The sequence below is a fragment of the Anomaloglossus baeobatrachus genome, unplaced genomic scaffold, assembly GCF_048569485.1.
Source record: "Anomaloglossus baeobatrachus isolate aAnoBae1 unplaced genomic scaffold, aAnoBae1.hap1 Scaffold_109, whole genome shotgun sequence".
Classification (NCBI taxonomy): Eukaryota; Metazoa; Chordata; class Amphibia; order Anura; family Aromobatidae; genus Anomaloglossus; species Anomaloglossus baeobatrachus.
Window position 1 is genome coordinate 553,615 of NW_027441879.1, and position 22,097 is coordinate 575,711.

The 22,097-nt window shown below is 48.0% G+C and overlaps 1 protein-coding gene across 1 annotated transcript; it reads left to right on the forward strand.

Annotated features, from left to right (window-relative positions):
• The first annotated feature begins 1,815 nt into the window (after positions 1–1,815).
• Positions 1,816–20,370, forward strand: LOC142260458 (uncharacterized). The gene is made up of 5 exons (XM_075331930.1): positions 1,816–2,099; positions 2,181–2,304; positions 2,388–2,485; positions 2,683–2,773; positions 17,481–20,370. Exons 1-5 carry the CDS (start codon positions 1,845–1,847, stop codon positions 18,443–18,445), a joined length of 1,533 nt encoding a protein of 510 aa, XP_075188045.1. The 5' UTR covers positions 1,816–1,844; the 3' UTR covers positions 18,446–20,370.
• The last annotated feature ends 1,727 nt before the right edge of the window (positions 20,371–22,097 follow it).

Here is a 22,097-nt window from a genome sequence, read left to right on the forward strand (position 1 = left end):
GTAGGTGCAGGGTATTATATATCTAGTGTGCGGCTCTGCAGGTGGAGGTAGGTGCAGGGTATTATATATCTAGTGTGCGGCTCTACAGGTGGAGGTAGGTGCAGGGTATTATATTTCTAGTGTGCGGCTCTGCAGGTGGAGGTAGGTGCAGGGTATTATATATCTAGTGTGCGGCTCTGCAGGTGGAGGTAGGTGCAGGGTATTATATATCTAGTGTGCGGCTTTGCAGGAGGAGGTAGGTGCAGGGTATTATATATCTAGTGTGCGGCTCTGCAGGTGGAGGTAGGTGCAGGGTATTATATATCTAGTGTGCGGCTCTGCAGGTGGAGGTAGGTGCAGGGTATTATATATCTAGTGTGCGGCTCTGCAGGTGGAGGTAGGTGCAGGTTATTATATATCTAGTGTGCGGCTCTGCAGGAGGAGGCAGGTGCAGGGTATTATATATCTAGTGTGCGGCTCTGCAGGTGGAGGTAGGTGCAGGTTATTATATATCTAGTGTGCGGCTCTGCAGGTGGAGGTAGGTGCAGGGTATTATATATCTAGTGTGTGGCTCTGCAGGTGGAGGTAGGTGCAGGGTATTATATATCTAGTGTGCGGCTCTGCAGGTGGAGGTAGGTGCAGGGTATTATATATCTAGTGTGCGGCTCTGCAGGTGGAGGTAGGTGCAGGGTATTATATATCTAGTGTGCGGCTCTGCAGGTGGAGGTAGGTGCAGGGTATTATATATCTAGTGTGCGGCTCTGCAGGTGGAGGTAGGTGCAGGGTATTATATATCTAGTGTGCGGCTCTGCAGGTGGAGGTAGGTGCAGGGTATTATATATCTAGTGTGCGGCTCTGCAGGTGGAGGTAGGTGCAGGGTATTATATATCTAGTGTGCGGCTCTGCAGGAGGAGGTAGGTGCAGGGTATTATATATCTAGTGTGCGGCTCTGCAGGTGGAGGTAGGTGCAGGGTATTATATATCTAGTGTGCGGCTCTGCAGGTGGAGGTAGGTGCAGGGTATTATATATCTAGTGTGCGGCTCTGCAGGTGGAGGTAGGTGCAGGGTATTATATATCTAGTGTGCGGCTCTGCAGGTGGAGGTAGGTGCAGGGTATTATATATCTAGTGTGCGGCTCTGCAGGTGGAGGTAGGTGCAGGGTATTATATATCTAGTGTGCGGCTCTGCAGGTGGAGGTAGGTGCAGGGTATTGTATATCTAGTGCGCGGCTCTGCAGGTGGAGGTAGGTGCAGGGTATTATATATCTAGTGTGCGGCTCTGCAGGTGGAGGCAGGTGCAGGGTATTATATATCTAGTGTGCGACTCTGCAGGTGGAGGTAGGTGGAGATTCCCCATTACTGGGCTCAGGCTCCATACACATTAGATGCTGGGGCAGGCGGCATTAACCCCTTCAGCTCTGAGACTATTTAGGGCGGGGAAGGTTCCTCTCTCTGCTCCTCAGATATAATGGCAGCGGCTCTATCTGTCTCGGTCCCATACGTTCTGCTGATATTCCGGCCTCTGTACTGGGAAATGTCATCTCCAGCTTGTTACATTCTCAGTATTTTCCCTATAGAGAAAGAGATTTCTTGTATCTCCAGTAATTGTATTATTACAGCGGATTCTCTATGATGTTACATCGTCATCTTCTCCCCATTCAGGTCCCTACAATATCGGATCCTCTCAGTAGAGATCTTCTATATAAGAGAATTCTCCCGATTGCCCCGTGAAGGATGGATATGGACAGGGACAAGATGGCGGAGAGGATATTACACCTCACCCTAGAGATCCTCTTCCGGCTTACTGGAGAGGTGAGAGATTCTGATGACGTCACATTACATCATTCTTATCTATGGGAATAACAGATGGACAGACCTGGAGAGGTGAGGACTCTGGAAATGTCTGGAGTGAGATTTATTACTGTGTCTCTCCATAACCAGGATTACACAGTAGTGAAGAAGACCTCTAGTGAGCGCTGTCAGGCCCCTGTGTCTGAGGGATGGGGAAGACCCCTGAGCCCAATCACGGGGCCTCCACCTCACCCCCCGATACATGAGGACATCAATGACCAGAAGATCCTAGAACTCACCTACAAGATGATTGAGCTGCTGACTGGAGAGGTGACACTGCTGGGAATGCTGGGACATTATACAGTAACGCTATGAAGGGATCGGGGGTGACGGTATCATTGTATGTGTCAGGTTCCTATAAGGTGTCAGGACGTCACCGTCTATTTCTCCATGGAGGAGTGGGAGTATTTAGAAGGACACAAAGATCTGTACAAGGACGTCATGATGGAGGTTCCCCAGCCCCTCACATCACCAGGTAATAGACAGGACTAAATACACACGGCCTATAATTATCTGTATGTAAGGAATGAATTCAGTCCCTGTATGTGTCTCCTCCAGTTCTATCCAGTAAGAGGACAACACCAGAGAGATGTCCCCGTCCTCTTCTCCCACATGACTGTAAACTAGAAGATCCCGATGTTCCTCAGGATCATCAGGTAGATGGAGAGAAGGTGCCATGAAATCCCCCTATGATGTGTAGACGGCTGTGAAGGTCTTGTGCTCAGTCTTGTTTTATCCTCCAGTATTATATGTGTTATACTTGTGTAATGAGAGCGGTGGAGATGGCAGGATTAGAGCTGATCATAGGTGTGACTTCTCCATCTGTTTGTGACTTTTACAATATTTGTTTCAGGGTGAAGATCTGCCCCATATTAATACTACAGAGACATATGTGAGGGGTGATGAGCGGAGTAAAGAGGAGATTCCCACAGATAACCGCCCAGGTGAGTAGTGACCACTAAATGCAGAGTAGTCACAGATTCTTCTCAGTCACCGGCTGGGGCTGATTTATCAGGGTTGTAGTCCGGCCTTATCACATGGTCACCATTCTGCTGCTAGACCACCACATGCTCCCCCACCCAAAACTATCCCCATTATTTTGGGCATTGGACACCCTTCTGTTGGAGTGAGATCTGTATCAGCCAGATCTTACAGGTAGGATCCACCCTATCCCCTGAAATTAGAAGACGTTGACCCTTAGCTGCCCAGATCTCTAATCTGCAAAGCCAAATGACAGCGTACGTAGAATGTGCAGACAACTTAGAAAATCATAGGAAGAAGAATCCAATCAGTATGGTGGACCCCTTAGAGAAAGCGGAGGGTAATGATGCTGGTGACCTCCTAGATTCTTAGTTTGGTGCCGCGTTCTCCAGGTGAATAAAGATTGATTGCTCTCAGTGGGAGAAACAAAATAATAATCTTTTAGTTGATGAAGAGACCTAAGTGTCCCACGGGGCAGGTGGGATCAACCTACTTGTCGCCGGGCCGTCGACTGTCGTTGTCTAGCCCGGCTCTATTGCCCCTAGGCGTACAGAAGATGGCTGGGGATAGGATGATGGGGGTAGTTGTGAGGTGTTTGTCGTTACTCCGCCTGTGGTATGCGGCCAGGGAATGGGCCGCCGTTGCTGTTGCTGTCTTCCGGGGCAGATGGTTGTAGCAGCCAGGGATGGTATCGCTCTAGACAGGTAGAGCGGGCCCCAGGGAGGATGATGAGGGAAGTAGTAATGGTAGCAAGGAGCAACCGTATGGGTAATAAAGAGTCAGTCTATGGCTGCGGGTCTAGGTTGTTTACTCACTTTTGTACAATGCCGTTCACTCAGGTAATACCGGTCACTTGCTATGATGGGCTTCGTCGAACACGAATCCCTTTAGAGGTCAGCTCGGTTGGTGTTCAGTGGGTTTCTCTTTGTAACGCCTGTCTGTGGATCCCCTGGCTTAAAGCTACAAGGGGACCCTGGGTTTCACGAGATATACTCTTGTCCTATATGCAGGTGCCGCGGTTCCGATGTGGGGTCCGGCTTGAAGCGATGCCCCGGATCCTATATTGCACTGTGCTGTCGGGCACTGTGTGGTCAGTTAGGCTTGAAACTATCCCCATCCAGGCAGATTCTGGAAACCCAATGTGGAGTATGATCTTCCCTAGGGTCCTGCCGCCTTGTGTGGCATTGGTTTTGTGGGGAGCAGAGATCCGTCTCCCCGTGGCAAGCGTAGTGAACTTCTCCTCTTTCCCACTGGACCACCTGATGTTGGGTGCAATACTCTGTGGCGACTGAATCCTCAGGTGTGCCACACTCCCCCACAGCAAATTAAGGCACTCACGGGCCACAGCAGTTCAAAGTTTGGTACACTGCATTTTGTATGTGCATTAAACAAACAACATTCTTCCCTTTATGGGAGCACCATCATTATACATTACAAACATATCAACTCTACACCGGTAGCATTATCAGAAGTAGTATCAAACATTTGCAGGATAAAAAGCATTATCAAAACATTTCAAGTAAAAGCAGTATCAAGAACAGTAAACTGTAAACTCAGTTCCACGTCCAGGGTGTACCAGCCCCGCTCTCCCTTATGCCGTGTGTACGTCACCAGGTCCCCAGTGAACAGGTCTTGACAAGGCTGGCCTGTACGGAGGCTGGAGGCAACATCACAGCGCAAAACAACCACCTCCTTGAAGAGTCCTTTCTCCGCGATGAAATCCCCGCTGTAGATCAAACCGGGAGACCACTCCGGTCTGTATCGGGCCTCGGTCTAGCGGGTGAGTTTTCCGGAGCCATTGCTTTGCAGCTAGGTTCCGGGTTTCTGTTGCTGCTAACCGCTCCTGGTGTACCCTCTCCTCTTCTGCAAGTTTAGAGAGGGTGGCCCAGCAGATGGCCCATTCTCTGTCCTTGCTGATGGACTCCAGGGACAGAGGCTCCAGCTCAGCGCAGCAATCTCCCCAGGACATTCCCAGGGAATCGCCACACCAAGCCTCCAGGTAGGCCTCCAGGTTGAAGGTGATTAAATCCCCCTCAGTGCAGATAGCAGCAGCCGGGTCCTCAGATGCCGGGAAGGGTATCAACAGGTCGGCAGCCGGAGGTTGTACAGTAACCGGTTCCTCCTCTGCCATGTATCCAGTAGCCGGGTCAGTAGCTCGGTCATCCGCTACCAGGGGGTCAAAGGTTTCAACAAGTGCCCTTGCTCCTGGGGATACTGGGCTGCTCGGTGGGGCTTGAGAGGCGTCACCAGTGGCAATGGTGACCAAGCTCTCTGCAACTTCCATTACAGATTCCTCTCCATCTCGGTACTGCGATTCCAGTTCTTCATGGGCCCGCATCGCTCCCACTGCTCCCATCATGGACTCCTCCCATTCATAGATGGCGTTCAGCTGCATCCTCCTCAGCATCTGGCTCACCCGAACCACCTCCGCCTCCATGTCTTGATCACTCCAGAACAGGGGCCGTACCGGTGTTGCCCCATGACGGCCAGGGATTGCTGACACCCTGCACCCCAGGTGATCCCGACACATCCGATCCCTTTGTGCTCCAGACTCTCTCACTCCATAAGTTTCGTTTTTTTAGTCCACTTGCACACCAGGAGGCGGGGCTTAGCTTTTCTGCCCCTTTCTTCATATTAGTTTCGTTTTCCTCTTTTCCGGCCTGTGAAGGGATGGGCCTTGATTTTCGCACCACTGTCCTCGCCAGCCCATGAAGGGTGGAAATTCTTTAACCCCTTCTTGTTCAATAATAACTAATGGTCACAATTAAACAGTCTTTCAAGCACTCAGTCCATAAGGCGCACAGTACCCAGGTTTTTAGGCTGGGCACGTTTACTGTTCACAGCGGCAAATGTAGCTAAGACCTAAGTGTAGCATCCCACGGGGCAGGTGGGATTATTATTATTATTTATTTATAGAGCACCATTAATTCCATGGTGCTGTACATGAGAAGGGGGTTACATACAGAATACATATACAAGTTACAGTAGACAGACTAGTACAGAGGAAAGATGGCCCTGCCCTTGTGGGCTTACATTCTATAGAATTTTGGGGAGGAGACAGTAGGTGGGGTGTAGGTTAGGTGGCAGCTCCACATGGTGGTCAGGGGGCAGCTCCGCACGGTGGTCAGGCGTCAGCTCCGCACGGTGGTCAGGCGGTAGCTCCACACGGTGGTCAGGCGGCAGCTTTATTTTAATAGATAGATCAGGTAGAGAGTGTTGGTGAGATGGAGGAAAGATGATTAGTTCAGTTTTGGCCACATTGAGCTTTAGGAAGCGAGAGGTGAAAAAGGAGGATATAGCAGATAGCCACTCCGGGATTCTGGACAGCAGAGCTGTGACATCTGGGCCAGAGAGGTAGATCTGAGTGTCATCGGCATATAGGTGGTACTGGAAGCCATGGGACTTTATGAGTTGTCTCAGGCCAAATGTATAAATAGAAAAAAGTAAGGGTCCCAGGACAGAACCTTGAGGGACGTCAACAATGAGAGGCTGGGATGAAGAGGTTATGTGGGAGTGGGAGACACTAAAAGTCCGGTTGGAAAGATATGAAGAGATCCAAGAGAGGGCAAGATCTCTGACACCAAGGGAAGAGAGGATCTGCAATAGGAGGGAGTGGTCGACAGTATCAAAGGCTGAAGACAAGTCTAGAAGTAGGAGTATGGAGAAGTGATTGTTAGCTTTGGCAGTAAGTAAGTCATTTGTGATTTTAGTCAGGGCAGTCTCTGTAGAATGATGTGGACAGAGGCCGGACTGTAGGTTGTCAAAGAGAGAGTTAGATGAGAGGTGGGAGGAAAGTTCAGCATGCTGTTCCAGGAGTTTTAGGGTGAACGGGAGTAGTGATATGGGGCGGTAGATGGTGGTAGAAGTTGGGTCGAGAGAAGGTTTCTTTAGGGTAGGTGTGACTGTTGCATGTTTAAAGGCAGAGGGGAAGATACCAGTCGTTAAAGATAGGTTGAAAAGATGGGTTAAGGCTGGAAAACGGATAGTGGTGAGGTTAGGGAGGAGGTGGGATGGCATGGGGTCAAGTGCGCAGGTAGTCAGGTGCGCTTTTGACAGAAGACGTGCAAGCTCTCCTTCGATGATGGTGGGGAGGAAGTTTATGGGGGAGGGGCTATGGTCTGTTATATGAAGGGGTTGTGGTGGTTGAGCAGAAAAGACTTGCCTTATTTGGTCGATTTTTTTTTTTTTTTTTTTTTTTTTTTTTTTCTTTGAAATAAGTGGCAAAGTCTTCTGCAGAAATGAGGGAAGATGGAGGGGGCAGTGGTGGGCGAAGGAGGGAGTTGAAAGTATTTAATAACTGTTTGGGGTTGTGTGTTAAAGAGGATATGAGGTTTCTGAAGTATTCCTGTTTAGCGGAGGTGAGGGCTGAACGAAATGTGTGAATTGCATTTTTGAATGTGGTGAAGTCTTCCTGGGAGTGTGTTTTCTTCCACCGCCGCTCTGCAGCCCTAGACACTTGCCTAAGTTTTTTAGTGAGGCTGTTGTGCCAGGGCTGCCTACTGATTTGTCTCACTCTGCCATGCACAAGGGGAGCGACTGAATCAATAGCTAATGTGAGAGTGGTGTTGTAGAAAGTGGTCGCACTGTTTGTGTCATGGAGTGAAGATATGGAGGACAGCGGTAGGATACAGTCAGAGAGGGTGTGCATGTTGAGGTGTGCAAGGTTTCTGCGGGGGTGTGCTAGGTGCTGGACAGGGGGGGCAGGTGAGGAGGACAGGGCTGAAAAGGTCAGTAGATGGTGGGCAGATAGGGGGAGGGGAGAAGTTGTGAGGTCAGAAAGGGAACAGAGACGGGTGAAGATAAGGTCTAGTGTGTGTCCATCTTTATGGGTGACAGAGGTGGACCACTGAGTTAGACCAAAAGACGAAGCAAGCGACAGGTGTTTGGAGACTGGCGGGTGTCAGTGGGGATGTTGAAGTCACCCATGATGATAGTGGGAATGTCAGCATAGAGAAAGTGTAGAAGCCAGGCAGAGAACTGGTTGATAATTGCAGTGGTAGGGCCCGGGGGTCTGTATATGACGGCCACTTGGAGGTTAGAGGGAGAATAGATTCGGACAGAGTGCACTTCAAAGGAAGTCAGGACCAGGGATGGTAGAGGTGGGATTGGGTTAAAGCTGCGTTAGAAAGAAGGAGACCCACTCCTCCACCCTGTCTATTGCCAGGGCGAGGAGTGTAGCTGAAATGAAGGCCACTGTAGCATAGTGCAGCAGGGGAGGCAGTGTTGGAGGGTGTCAGCCATGTTTCAGTGAGGCCCACAAAGGATAGATTGCTAGAAGTAAAGAAATCATGAATGACGTGCAGTTTGTTACAGACAGAACGGGCATTCCAGAGTGCTCCAGAGAAAGGGAGCGGTGGAGTAGGTGAGAGGGAAATGGATTTTATATTGGAGAGGTTGCGGTAGTTACTAGTATGTGGGGAGTGATAAGACGGTAATAAAGAGGGGTGTACCATCTGTGGAGGGCCAGGATTGGGGGATATGTCACCAGCAGTGAGAAGAAGTAGAGAAAGGGAGAGCAGGTGGGAGAAGAAGAGTGCATGGCCTGATCTGCGTGATAGTAGGAGCGATCTGAGTTTTAGGAGCAGGTCAGCAGATGAGGACAGATGAGAAGGCAGAAGGGAATGGGAAATTAATATTTGTTGGAGAGTGCTGGGGTGTGGGGATAGCGAAGGAGAGTGAGGAGGAGAGGGGAAAGGACTGTGAGGGCATAGGTGAACATGGCTGGAGTAAGGTGTTAAATATGGTACAAACAAACAAATTGTGACAGTGGAAAACACAGAGAGAGTTAAATTTACGTTCTGGTCACTTCTGGGACATTTCTGGTATATTTCTGACGCCCCACTTAATAAATCCAACTTATGAAATCAAACCAGACCATGGTCATAACAGACCTGCACCATCAAATTTATACATCTCTAAAGGCCTAGAGCATGACTCAGGTGTGAGCAGAAGGGAGGGGTCGTACTAAGACAGAGCACAGAATCACACCAGGGGTAAATTAGCAGAAAAGAACTAAAAGAAACATTTGGACTACTTCACAGCAAGATGGCTATACAGTTAAGATAGAGGAGATATAGACATGGATCAACCTACTCGTTGCCGGGCCGTCGACTGTCATTGTCACGGGCGGCCTAGCCTGGCTCCGTTGCCCCGAGGCATACAGAAGATGGCTGAGGAAGGATGATGGGGGTAGTTGTGAGGTGTTTTTCGTGACGCCACCGGTGGTATGCGGCCAGGGAATGGGCCGCCGCTGCTTTCGCCGTCCTCCGGGGCAGATGATCGTAGCAGCCAGAGATGGTATCGCTCTCTACAGGTAGAGCGGGCCCCAGGGAGGATGATGAGGGGAGTAGTAATGGCGGCAGGGAGCGGCCGTACGGGTAATAAAGAGTCAGTCTATGGCTGCTGGTCCAGGTTGTTTACTCACTTTTGTACAATGCCGCTCATCCAGGTAATTATTATTATTTATTTATAGAGCACCATTAATTCCATGGTGCTGTACATGACAAGGGGTTACATACAGAATAAATATACAAGTTACAGTAGACAGACTAGTATAGAGGGAAGAGGGCCCTGCCCTTGCGGGCTTACATTCTATAGGATTCTAATAGGTAATACGAGTCACTTGCTATGATGGGTTTCGTCGAACCCGAATCCCTTTAGAGGTCAGCCCGGTTTGGTGTGCAGTGGGTTTCTCGTTGTAACGCCTGTCTGTGGATCCCCTGGTTTGAAGCTACAAGGGGACTCTGGGTTTCATGAGATGTACTCTTGTCCCTATATGCAGGTGCCGCGGTTCCGATGTGGGGTACGGCTTGAAGCGAGACCCCGGATCTTATATGGCACTGTACTGTCGGGCGCTGTGTGGTCTGGGAGGCTTTAAACTGTCCCCGCCCAGGCAGATTCTGGAAAACCAATGTGGAGTATGATCTTCCCTAGGGCCCTGCCGCCCTGTGTGGCGTCGGTTCCGTGGGGAGCAGAGATCTCTCTCCCCATGGCAACCATGGTGAACTTCTCCTCTTTCCCACCGGAGCACCTGAAGATGCGACTGCTCCGCTGCTCTCCTGCTGGAGAACTCCCTAACTGTTGTGTTGACTCCTGACTCCCCCTGCTGGCTGCACCTCCCCTCTCCCAGGTCCTAAGCTAGTGGGACTGGGGCCCCTGTTGAGGGCATCCTGTAAATGCTTCCTCTGTCGGTGACCCCTTGATTACCTGACCCTAGCCCAGTCCCCAGTGGGAACAGGGCAACCTGATGTGTATTGAGTGTGTAATGTGGTGAAACCGGGACTGAGTCTTAAGGGAACTTTACACGCTGCGATATCGGTATCGATATCGCTAGCGCGCGATCCGCCCCCATCGTTTGTGCGACACGGGCATATCGCTGCCCGTCGCGCACAAAATCGCGCACCCTCGTCACACATACTTACCTGCATAGCGACGTCGCTGTGACCGGCGTACCGCCTACTTTCTAAGGTGGCGGTCCGTTCGGCATCACAGCGACGTCACTAAGCGGCCGCCCAATCAAAGCGGATGGGCGAAGATGAGCGGGACGAACATCCCACCCACCTCCTTCCTTCCTCATTGCTGGTGGGACGCAGGTAAGGTGAGGCTCCTCGTTCCTGCGGTGTCACACGTAGTGATGTGTGCTGCCGCAGGAACGACGAACTACATCGCCCAAATATCACCAACGATAATTGGGAAGAGGGGGGCATGTCATCGATGAGCGATTTTGAACGTTTTTGTGACGATTCAAAATCGCTCATAGGAGTCACACACAACGAGATCGCTACAGCCGCCGGATGTGCGTCACAAATTCCGTGACCCCAACGAGATCGCTGTAGCGAAATCGTAGCGTGTAAAGCCACCTTTAGGGTATGATTCCACTTGCGTATGACTCGTGCGAGTCTCGTGTTGGTAGTACTCGGCATGGCGCACACTGTCATGACAGGAGCGGGTCAGCTGCATGTATTTCCATGCAGCTGAGCCACCCCAGTTCGGAGAGTGTGTGGCTGTGCCGGGTGATACCAATGCGAGACTGCACGAGTCATACGCAAGTGGAATCATACCCTCAGAGCCAGAAAAGAGCCTCTGAATTATTTCAAGAGAATACAACAGTCGGGCCCCAGGAGGAGGGGAGGCTGCACCACAAGAGAAGATGGAAGTGCAGGCTCCAGAGAGAAGAACCTGCTGTGCTGGGCACCAAGTGCAATCATCTGCAGAGAGGGTGAGTCCATGTGCAATGTGTGACTATATATCTAATATGTTTGTATACGTGCCATGTCTATGTATTTGTGCATATATGTGTGTGTGTGATGCACATGTATTTATCTGTGTATAATCATCATCGTATTCACCAATATGTTAATATTATTTCAGCTCCATTACAAGTGTGAGAAAGGCCGATGTGGTGAAGTCACATGTGAGCATATAGGTGAATACATACATATAAAGAAGCCTTCTACTCACTTTTTTTATTGATGGAGTGTACTGTGAATGTATTTATGTACTCCCCTACCACCTCTCTTCTACTCTACTGAGTGACATCACCACTCTCCAATATATCAGGTCACACTACACTCTGAGCCAGTAGTCTTTTACAATTAAAGCCTATTGAGCCTCTTTTTGTTGCTCCATAGACTTACATTGTAAGTCACTTCTGGGTCCTGCAGAGCACAGTGTGACCTGGAGATACTAGAGTGCGGTGACGTCACTGAGAAGAGGCACAGAACAGCACTGGATACCAGAGATAAGGGAGAGCAGTGATGTTACTGAGAAGAGGAGCAGAACAGCGCTGGACACCAAAGATATGGGAGAGCGGTGACATTACTGAGAAGAGGAGCAGAACAGTGCTTGACACCAGAGATACGGGAGAGCAGTGATGTCACTGAGAAGAGGAGCAGGACAGCGCTGGACACCAAAGATACGGGAGAGCGGTGACATTACTGAGAAGAGGAGCAGAACAGTGCTTGACACCAGAGATACGGGAGAGCGGTGACGTCACTGAGAAGAGGAGCAGAACAGCGCTGCACACCAGAGAGAGCGGCAGTGACGTCAATGAGAGGAGCAGTAGAACAGCGCTGGACACCGGAGAGAGCAGCGGTGGGTGAGTATATTATGACCCGCTCCCATCGCACCTTTTATTATTATTATTATTATTATTATTATTATTATTATTATTATTTATTATTTATTACTACATTAATAAACCCACATTCCATCAGTAAACAAGTTAGTGGAGGCTTCTATAATGAGGTCTATGGTGCGGCTGTTTTTTGTTGTTTTCTGCTTCTCTGCTGTACTCACCTGTCATATAGAGCGCCGCTTAAAAGGATCCAGCCAGCGGATACATGTTGTTTGTGGATCGAGCAGCTTGTGTCAGACATAACATCTATATGACTAGTATTTGATGCGGCTCAGTCCCAGACATCTATTCAAGTGTTTTTTTTGGTTTTTTTTTCTCTGAATCTCCGCAGCACTTTAGGGTCACACATGCCTGGCTGTGATCATACAGCCACTGCCTGGTACAGGCTGCTCATGGGTCTCAGCTGTCAGGTTCACACACCCCTGGCTGTGATCGTACAGCCACTGCCTAGTACAGGCTGTCACGGCTCATGGGTCTCAGCTGTCAGGGTCACACACCCCTGGCTGTGATCGTACAGCCACTGCCTGGTACAGCCTGCCACGGCTCATGGGTCTCAGCTATCAGGGTCACACATACCTGGCTGTGATCATACAGCCACTGCCTGGTACAGGCTGTCACGGCTCATGGGTCTCAGCTGTCAGGGTCACACACCCCTGGCTGTGATCGTACAGCCACTGCCTGGTACAGCCTGCCACGGCTCATGGGTCTCAGCTATCAGGGTCACACATACCTGGCTGTGATCATACAGCCACTGCCTGGTACAGGCTGTCACGGCTCATGGGTCTCAGCTATCAGGGTCACATATACCTGGCTGTGATCGTACAGCCACTGCCTGGTGCAGGCTGCCCATGGCTCATGGGTCTCAGCTATCAGGGTCACACATACCTGGCTGTGATCATACAGCCACTGCCTGGTGCAGGCTGCCCATGGCTCATGGGTCTCAGCTGTCAGGGTCACATATACCTGGCTGTGATCATACAGCCACTGCCTGGTGCAGGCTGTCACGGCTCATGGGTCTCGGCTGTCAGGGTCACACATACCTGGCTGTGATCATACAGCCACTGCCTAGTACAGGCTGTCACGGCTCATGGGTCTCAGCTATCAGGGTCACACACCCCTGACTGAGATCATACAGCCACTGCCTGGTGCAGGCTGCCCATGGCTCATGGGTCTCAGCTGTCAGGGTCACACACCCCTGGCTGTGATCGTACAGCCACTGCCTAGTACAGGCTGTCACGGCTCATGGGTCTCAGCTGTCAGGGTCACACACCCCTGGCTGTGATCGTACAGCCACTGCCTAGTACAGGCTGTCACGGCTCATGGGTCTCAACTATCAGGGTCACACACCCCTGACTGAGATCATACAGCCACTGCCTGGTACAGGCTGCCCATGGCTCATGGGTCTCAGCTATCAGGGTCACATATACCTGGCTGTGATCATACAGCCACTGCCTGGTGCAGGCTGCCCATGGCTCATGGGTCTCAGCTGTCAGGGTCACACACCCCTGGCTGTGATCGTACAGCCACTGCCTAGTACAGGCTGTCACGGCTCATGGGTCTCAGTTTTCGGGTTCCGTATAAAGGAGTTGTCTGAAATAATACATGTACTGTAAAGACTTTGTCTGGCAAAAGGAACTAATAGGGGTTCAATTTTGTAAAACTAATAAAATAAATTATTCACACCTGCAGTCACCCTCCTGGATCCAGCGCAGGCCGTCCTGTGGTCTGTGACATAATTATGTCACCGTTCTAGAAGACACAGGAGCGCTGCATCTTGTGATCTGCTGCAGCGGTCAGGTAACGTGAACTGCAGGTATCACAAGCTGCAGCAGTCCCGCGTCCCGTAGAATGGTGAGATAATGCTGGCACAGACCACAGGACGGCCGGCGCTGGATCCAGGAGGGTGACAGCAGGGGAACACAATTTGTTTTGTTATTTTTACAGAATCTGGCCTCCAGGTAATGACCTTTGTCTGGACAATCCCTTTAATAAACTATAAATCCTCATCTTTGTTGCACCTGACAGCTCTAGTGTTGCATTCCCTGATGCTTCTGTTTAAAATGGCTGCAGACATCACAGCCCAGGTGCCTCATGTGACCGCTGCAGACAATCACTGGCTTCAGACTCTTGAGCCATATACCACTGACAAGCTGAAAACCACACAGAGTATACAGGCTGTGCCATCTCCAGCCAATGTAACTAGAAGCAATGGAGACAGCGCTGAAGCTGCAGCAGATAGAAGGACGGCAGGACTGGTCTGTGTTATATTCAGATGGTAAATATGTAACTTATTTATTGTTTAGATTTAGTAGTTGTGTCCTAAACTAGTAATAAACAGTACAGTCTATATGTTTACATCATTTTGTTACAGTATGAAGGGGGGGGGGCCCAGAAAGATTTCTTGCACAGGGGCCCCCTGCAGTCTGTGTCCGCCCCTGACAAGAGTCGTATTGTTTCTCCCACTGAGAGCAATGAATCCACCTTCCTAGAATCTCGGCCTCTTATTGATGGATCTTCCTTCTCTCCCTTCTGATGAATCTGCTGATAGGGGCGTTTATATGCAATGTTCAGCACAGGGTAACTGTAACATATGAAGGGGGTTAGAATTATCCCACAGTGGGTACATGGAGGCCGGGCAGCCCACCCACATCATTTCCAAAATTTAACCTCTTCACCCCCGGGCTATTTTTCTTTTTTTTCCAAGAAGCACAACTTTTTTATTTCAGTCAACATAGACATATAAGGGATTATTTTTTGCAGGATGAGTTGTACTTTTGAATTACACTATTCATTTTATCATATAGTGTACTGTAAAATGGTGGAAAAATTGCAAGTGCAGTAAAATTGCAAAAAGTAAAGGGAATTACACAATGTCTTTTATTTAGCATGTTCACTATATGTTCATCCTCTGCTGGTGAGGAAAGGCTTGTGCTGGGAGGAAGCTGCCAAATGTTACGCCAGGGAGACTTGGTACTCTGATGGTTGACCCCAGTGGTTGGCGATTGGATACTGAGTCACTGATGTGGTCGTGTGCAGACCAGATGGCTGGTGTAGGCAGGTGCAGTGGATATGGCTGATAAAACAGGTGCAGTAGATACGGCTGGTATAGATAGATGTAGCAACTACAGTGGGCACAGCGTATACTAGGAAACAGACATGCATTATCACACACAGCATGAGACTCAGAAAACAGAATGGGAACGGGTTGAACTAGATGGACTTAGAGTCTCCCTTCAACCTTAAAAACTATGAAACTATGACACTGACAACTAGCAACACGTCTCCAAGGATAGACCACATTGCCCAGGACCTCCCATAGGGGGAGGATGCCTTAAATACAACTATAAGAACACTAGCGCTCACAGTCAAGGGGATAAGTTGGATAATAATGGATAAAAGACAGGTTTGTTGCAAGGGGTTAATAAGCGGCAATACCTGTTAGCTTATTACTTATCCAGCTCAACAAGAAAAACGTGGGGAGCTGCCAGAAAGCTTCAGGTAGTGGGCAGGGTCTGCGAATAACCTGTCTGAGAGTGGTAGACGCTGGCAAAATTATAAGTGCAGCTGCTGCGCTACCTGGCAGGGGTCAGTGAAATAAAGTTAGTGGGTGAATGTTGATGAAATAGGCAAGTGTCAAAGATAAATAAAGGAAGGCAGAGACAAAATTACGTGAAATTAACATAAGTGTTTATTTCATACAAAATAATAAGTTAAAAGGGTTTAAAAGAAAGTCAAACGACGCTGACAGGATCCAGGTATCGGAACGGGGATAAAGGTGGCTGGATCTGTGTAGGACCTGAAGAGTGAAAGAGAAAAGAGAGTATATATGTTAGATGGTATGTAGGCCTAATGTGGTAGATGTAGTAGTACCGGACTCAGTAAATGTAAAATTACCGGAGTCCTGCAGATGAGGGAGAGTATGGGAGTAGACAAAAACAAGTGGAGCACAAGGTAAATTCACCACTGAGGAAGCCTGAAAAATGAAGTGTAGGCTGGTCAGCAGATGAAAGCCAGGGGTATGATTAAACGTAAACTGAGCTGTGTTCGTAAAAAAACTACCGATGGCTGACAGACATACGTGGAGGTCACCTCTTTATTTAGGGTGCTGGCTATGAGTGCCTAAAAGTGCCAGCAACTAATATTCGGCTAAGAGAAAGGAAAAGTTCCTATTAACTACTGAAAATGCTAGAAAGGTATTTGCACAAAACAACAAAGAAAAAAGGGAAAAAAAAAGGGGAGTCAACAGCATTACCTGGACTTATGTTACTGTGCAAAATGTGACCTGGTAGTGGAAGAATCCAATGGGTTAATGCTGGTGACACCGCACCTGAAACATAAGTGGTCAAAATGGGAGGCTAAATAATTATTTCCCTATAGGAATACTAGGTTAGGGATAGTTACCTGGATGGATGATCGGCAAATACCAATTATTAGTGGTGGCCAATCTATGTTGAGGTCAACCTTTAGGTTGAAAATACCAGTGGCTGATTCTTGCTGCTGGAAATGGGGAGCTCCTGGATTCTTGTCTGTTATGGAAGGGTTTCCAGGTAGAGGATAAATTGGATTTGTGAGTTGATGGGTTTGCTGCAGCTGTTGAATAGGTAATTAGATTAGGGTGCTGTTTAATAAATGATGTGCGGTAGTGAATTAGGGATATTTACCTGAAGGGATGATGAATTGATGTCATATGTTGAATAGTATCAACATATGATGGTGACATTGGCTTGGATTAGGGCTGGAGCGAACCTGCTGAGGTGGTTTCAGCCCCAGTAATATTCAATCGTTTAAGCAGGAGTACGTGCTGGCTAGAGGGAAGATAGTCAGATGTGGCTGGACGAGCACTGATCTGGGAGTCAGCGGCAGCTTGGTGGGGTTTAGCAAAGAATAAGGGGATAAATGCAGGGTGATCCAGGAAGATGCTGGGCTCCCATCAGCCTTTACCAGTCAGCCTGTAATCGCTGTAGAGAGGGTAACTGTAGGGATAAATACAGAGCAGTCACAGCAGGTGCTGAGTGGTAGTGATAGGCTTGCCGTTTGGTGTCTGCAGAGCGGTCTGGGAAGGTGCTACTCCAGGGGTCTTACCTGAACAGCAGGCGGTCGTGGAGAAGGTTGGTCTGTCCTAGGGTCCATCCGTGAATACGGGTGAAGAGTGCCTTAGAGATGCTGCCTGGGAGTGCAGCGTGTTGAGACGCCGAGTGGAAATAGATGGGGGGTCCCTGCTGGAGACTCGCTTCTCCTGTTCTGGTGCCCTCAAACACTAGGGGATGTCACGGGGGTACAGCAGGAAATTCAAAACTTGAGGATGCCTTAAATACCTAGTGCCTCTCAGCTGTAGGTTGTGAGGCACTTCCGGATAAGGGTACTTTGGCCCTTTAAGAATATATAAGCGTGCCGTAAGCGCACTTCCAGGAGACCTGAACCGGGGAAAGGCTGCAAGGCACTGCGGGGACATCAGTAACGGCATTACAAGCTATTATATAAATTATATCCTTAAATTTGTATATATTATTGTAAATAATTTTCATTCTTGGTAGATGCCTGTACCAGGAGAACAGAGGCACCACTGACATCTTCAATTTTAAAATCGGATGACCTTGATATCACACAAGATATAACTGACGTGAATGCTGCTATTCCAGATATACCATCATCTCTTTACAGCAAAGATCTATCATCTGATTCTTTTAATCAAGTCCCCTCTTCTGATTCATCACAGACTATTAAGAAAAATAAATGTCATAAAAGCAGCATTAAAAATCAAAGTGCTCTTACAGCAAAAAATCCAATTTCAACTTCAGAATATAAAAAAAATAATAAAAAAATTCACATAGGGGACAAAAGATTTTCTTCAGAATCTATTAGTTACCAGGGAATTCACACAGGGGAAAAGCCGCTTTCATGTTCAGAATGTAGTAAATGTTTTAACCGAAAATCAAATCTTGTTACACATCAGAGAACTCACACAGGTGGGAAACTTTATTCATGTTCAGAATGTGGGAAATGTTTTAACTGTAAAGCAAATCTTGTTAAGCATCGGAGAACTCACACAGGTGAAAAGCCGTATTCATGTTCAGAATGTGGGAAATGTTTTAGCCGAAAATCAAGTCTTGTTACACATCACAGAATTGATACAGGTGAGAAACCTTTTTTATGTTCAGAATGTGGGAGATTTTTTAACCGAAAATTACATCTTGTTTCACATCAGAGAACTCACACAGGAGAGAAGCCTTTTTCATGTTCAGAATGTGGGAAATGTTTTGCACATAAATTGCATTTTGTTTCACATCAGAGAACTCACACGGGTGAGAAGCCATATTCATGTCCAGAATGTGGGAAATGTTTTACCCAAAATTCAAGTGTTGTTACACATCGGAGAACTCACACAGGGGAGAAGCCTTTTTCATGTTTAGTGTGTGGAAAATGTTTTGCACAGAAATCAAGTCTTGGAAAACACCTAAGAATTCACACAGGGGAGAAACCCTTGACATGTTTAGAATGAGGGAAATATTTTACATACAAATGGGTTATTTTTGAACATCACAAAACTCACAAGTGTATATACCATTATCATACCTAGAAAGAGAGAAATGTTTTACTTGAAAATTATAATTTGTTGCCCACTAAGAAAAATTCACATGGGCTACTCGAAGCCTTTTGGAACTAGTGTTAATTAAAACATTGCAATTGTTTACCTCGCTACTATCTTTTCTCTTTTGTGTAGGTGAAGGAGGTGGGGTGAAGTGATTCTCTCTTTACTTTTATTAGATATTTCTATTAGATCCTTAGAAACCCATATCCCTTATTTAAGTCTTGCTAATTGGGAAGAGAGTGGCAGTACTAAATTGGGGACTATTTATAGAGAGTCTCAGTTAATGTCTTTTTTTGGAGATGGTTGAGAAATTTTGATTACATCAAAACTTTCCAAGTGAGACCTCTCCTTAGTACAGGATCTGACATTGGGTACAATTCACCTCCTCTCTCTACATAGACTATTTCAAAAGGGGAATATAATATTAAAGGGGTCTTAGTTTTATATAGTTTTTAAACTCCTGTTTGGAAAATCTGAAGTTGTCATACATGGTAAAATGGGAGCAATGTGTATCTTTTACATTCTTCCCTCAACAATGGTGGGCCGCCTCGGAATGGACTTATAGGACCTCAGCTTGTATAAATCACCTAGGACAAATTAAAAAAAAAATCATACAAGATGGTATCTGTTTCCAGGCAAATTGGCTCACATGATCCCAGATTATTCCCCTTCCTATTGGAAAGGCTGTCTTCAGAAACGCACGCTGTGGCATGTATGGGGGTCCAGTCCTAAAGCTATGGTATTTTGGGAGCAGGTGTTTGATCTAATTTCATCTGTAACTGGTCTTCATTTAAAAATGGAAGCTGGGAATCCTGAATATAGGACTTGATAACTTCCCTGAAAATGGGAAAACTGTTATTGCTGATATACCATATTTTTCGCTTTATAAGATAAACTTTTGTTCCCCCAAATTTTGGGGGAAAGTAGGGGGTGCATCTTATAATACGAATATGCGGGGGAAGGTGTGTATGTGTGTATGTATATGTATATGTGTGTGTATATATATATATATATATTATATACACTGCAGGGTCCAGGGGAGGTGGGGGCAGCTCTGGAGTTGTGCTGGGCGCTTGTGAAAGCTGCAGGAGGGAGCCTTTGTTCTCCTGCTCCCGCTCATATAATATTCACTGCCGCTGTCCATCACTGGTGCTGAAACTGCATCGCAGTGATGGGCTGGGGCAGCGGCGCATATTATATCTGCCTGCGCCCTCCTTTGATCGCACATGATCCCCCCTGTGTTAGATATGGCCCCCATACTGCTGCCCATAGTAAAATAAAAAAAAGCCTTACTTACCTCCAGCGCTGATCTCCAGCGGTGTCTCTGCTGCTGCTGTCTGTGATCAGGCACGCAGAGATGATATCACTCTTCTGTGCCGATCACATGACCGGCACCAAGAACCAGGAAGTGGAGGAGCTCAACCACATGGAGGGAGACACGAGAGATTACAGCGCTGAGAAGGTAAGGAAAGAGTGTTTTATTTTACTATGGGCAGCAGCATGGGGGCCATATCTAACACAGGGCAGGTGTGCCATCTATAGTGGCCATGGGCAGCACACATGGGGGCCATATCTAACAGGGGAGGTGTGCCATCTATAGTGGCCATGGGCAGCACACATGGGGGCCATGTCAAACACAGGGGAGGTGTGCCATCTATAGGGGCCATGGGTAGACTGGGACGTGTGCAATCCATAGGGGGCCATAGGCAGCACAGGGGAACCTGTGCCATAAATAGGGGACATGTGCCAGCAATAGGGGATGTGTGTCATCAATGGGGGACATGAGGCATCACTGGGGGACGTGTCCCAGCACAAGGGGGCTATATTCAATATAAGGGGGCCATATCCAGATTAAGGGGGGCTAATTTTAGGATGGGGGGGCTATGAGGGACATATACCCTATATGATTTGTTAGACGGACACTGGCATTATAAGATGGACCCCATTTAACATTAAAAAATAAATTCTCTTTTCCTTTACCAAATTTGGGGGTGCGTCTTATAATTAGGTGCGTCTTATAAAGCGAAAAATACGGTACTTACCTCGGCCAGATGATGTCAGGCTATAAAGTGGAAACTCCCTTCAGTTCCCTCGGTTGAGGAGCTTGTCAGGAAAGTTAATACTCATTTTCATTATGAATTTGCACTTGTCCATAATATAGAGAGGAGAAAACAAATTCTGAAAAATTGGGGCATTTTCTTCATGTGCTATTTGTCCTATGACGTTATATTCTTTATGAATTTGTATTATTGATTCCTATGTATAGAATTGACTGGATTGGTGTCCTTCCCCTCCCCTCCTCTCCTATTTTTTATTTAATTTTTTTTTTTTTTATTCCTTGTAGTTGCTAATATTCTATCTTAATGTTACACCGATTGTGATATGTATTGATTGTTATGTAAAAAAAATAAAATATATATTGTAAAAAAAAACAAAAACCAATGGAAAACATGTTTGAAAGTTACATTAGCATTACAATATATGCAGTTGCAAATAGACGTCTGTTTTCTAAAAGTCAAATAAAAAAGCAATATTCCATGTGCATTGAACAGTTCTCATTGTAATATATTTATATATTCACTATATGGATAAGAGTATTACAACCTCCCCCCCAAAAATACCCAACATTCCTCCTCCCTCTTCTTCCTAACTCCCAATCTCAGCGATCTGCCATTCATTACAGTTACTTTCAGTGCACAATCTCCATGTCTGAACAATGTCTGTAACTTCTCTATACTACAATAATAAACATGCTCATGTACCGCCCCGCATCCGGGCTCGGGTGTGTGTCGGTGGCTCGAGCGCCTCTGGACCAGGGGTCACGTCGCTCTGCAAAGGGGTGGTTGTTTTGGTGATCGGGTGGGTGCGCGGCCGGGGCCGCGATGGAGATTGTTCGTGACGCCACCCACCTGTCGTGGTGATTATTGGCACCACCGCTGCTGGTGATGGTGGGGGCTCCCGGCTGCGCTGTCGTGGTGTAGCTAGGTGTTGGCTCCCTCCGTGGGTAGGGGCGTGTGGGTCTCGGGGCCCGCTGGGGCGAAGGTGATGCCCGTGGGGTGCAGGGCAGGGCGGCGCAGCGCGGTGCGGTGCCGGAGGGCACTGGTGTACTCACTCTGAGGAAACACACTAGAGTCACTGGTAAACCAAAAACGGGATGGTGGCCGGTGCCCGCAGCCGGCTGCGTTGTTCCCCCTACTCGGATTGATGGTGTCCGTCTTTCTCCTGCACCTCTGTAAGCTATGTGACTACTATGCCTGAGCAACGGTAGTCCACTCCCCGACCTGTAAATGCCGGAGGAGCCCTTTTGCCCACAGGCGCTGGCCCGTGGGATCTTGGTGCCTGGGCGGTGGCTCCCTATCCCCCTCGGTGGGCTGTTGCCTTCTCTCGGGACTTGGGGTGGGAATGAACCTATAGTCCAGACCGCAATCAGTTAATTTGACTTGGTCCAGTTGTTTCTGGGCCTTGTACGGGGTCTGAGTACCCTTTCCTGGTGCTCCGGTTTCGGTTTGACTCCCCGATTCGGTTCTACTCCCGGCCTCCTGCAGATGGCCACCACCGCCTG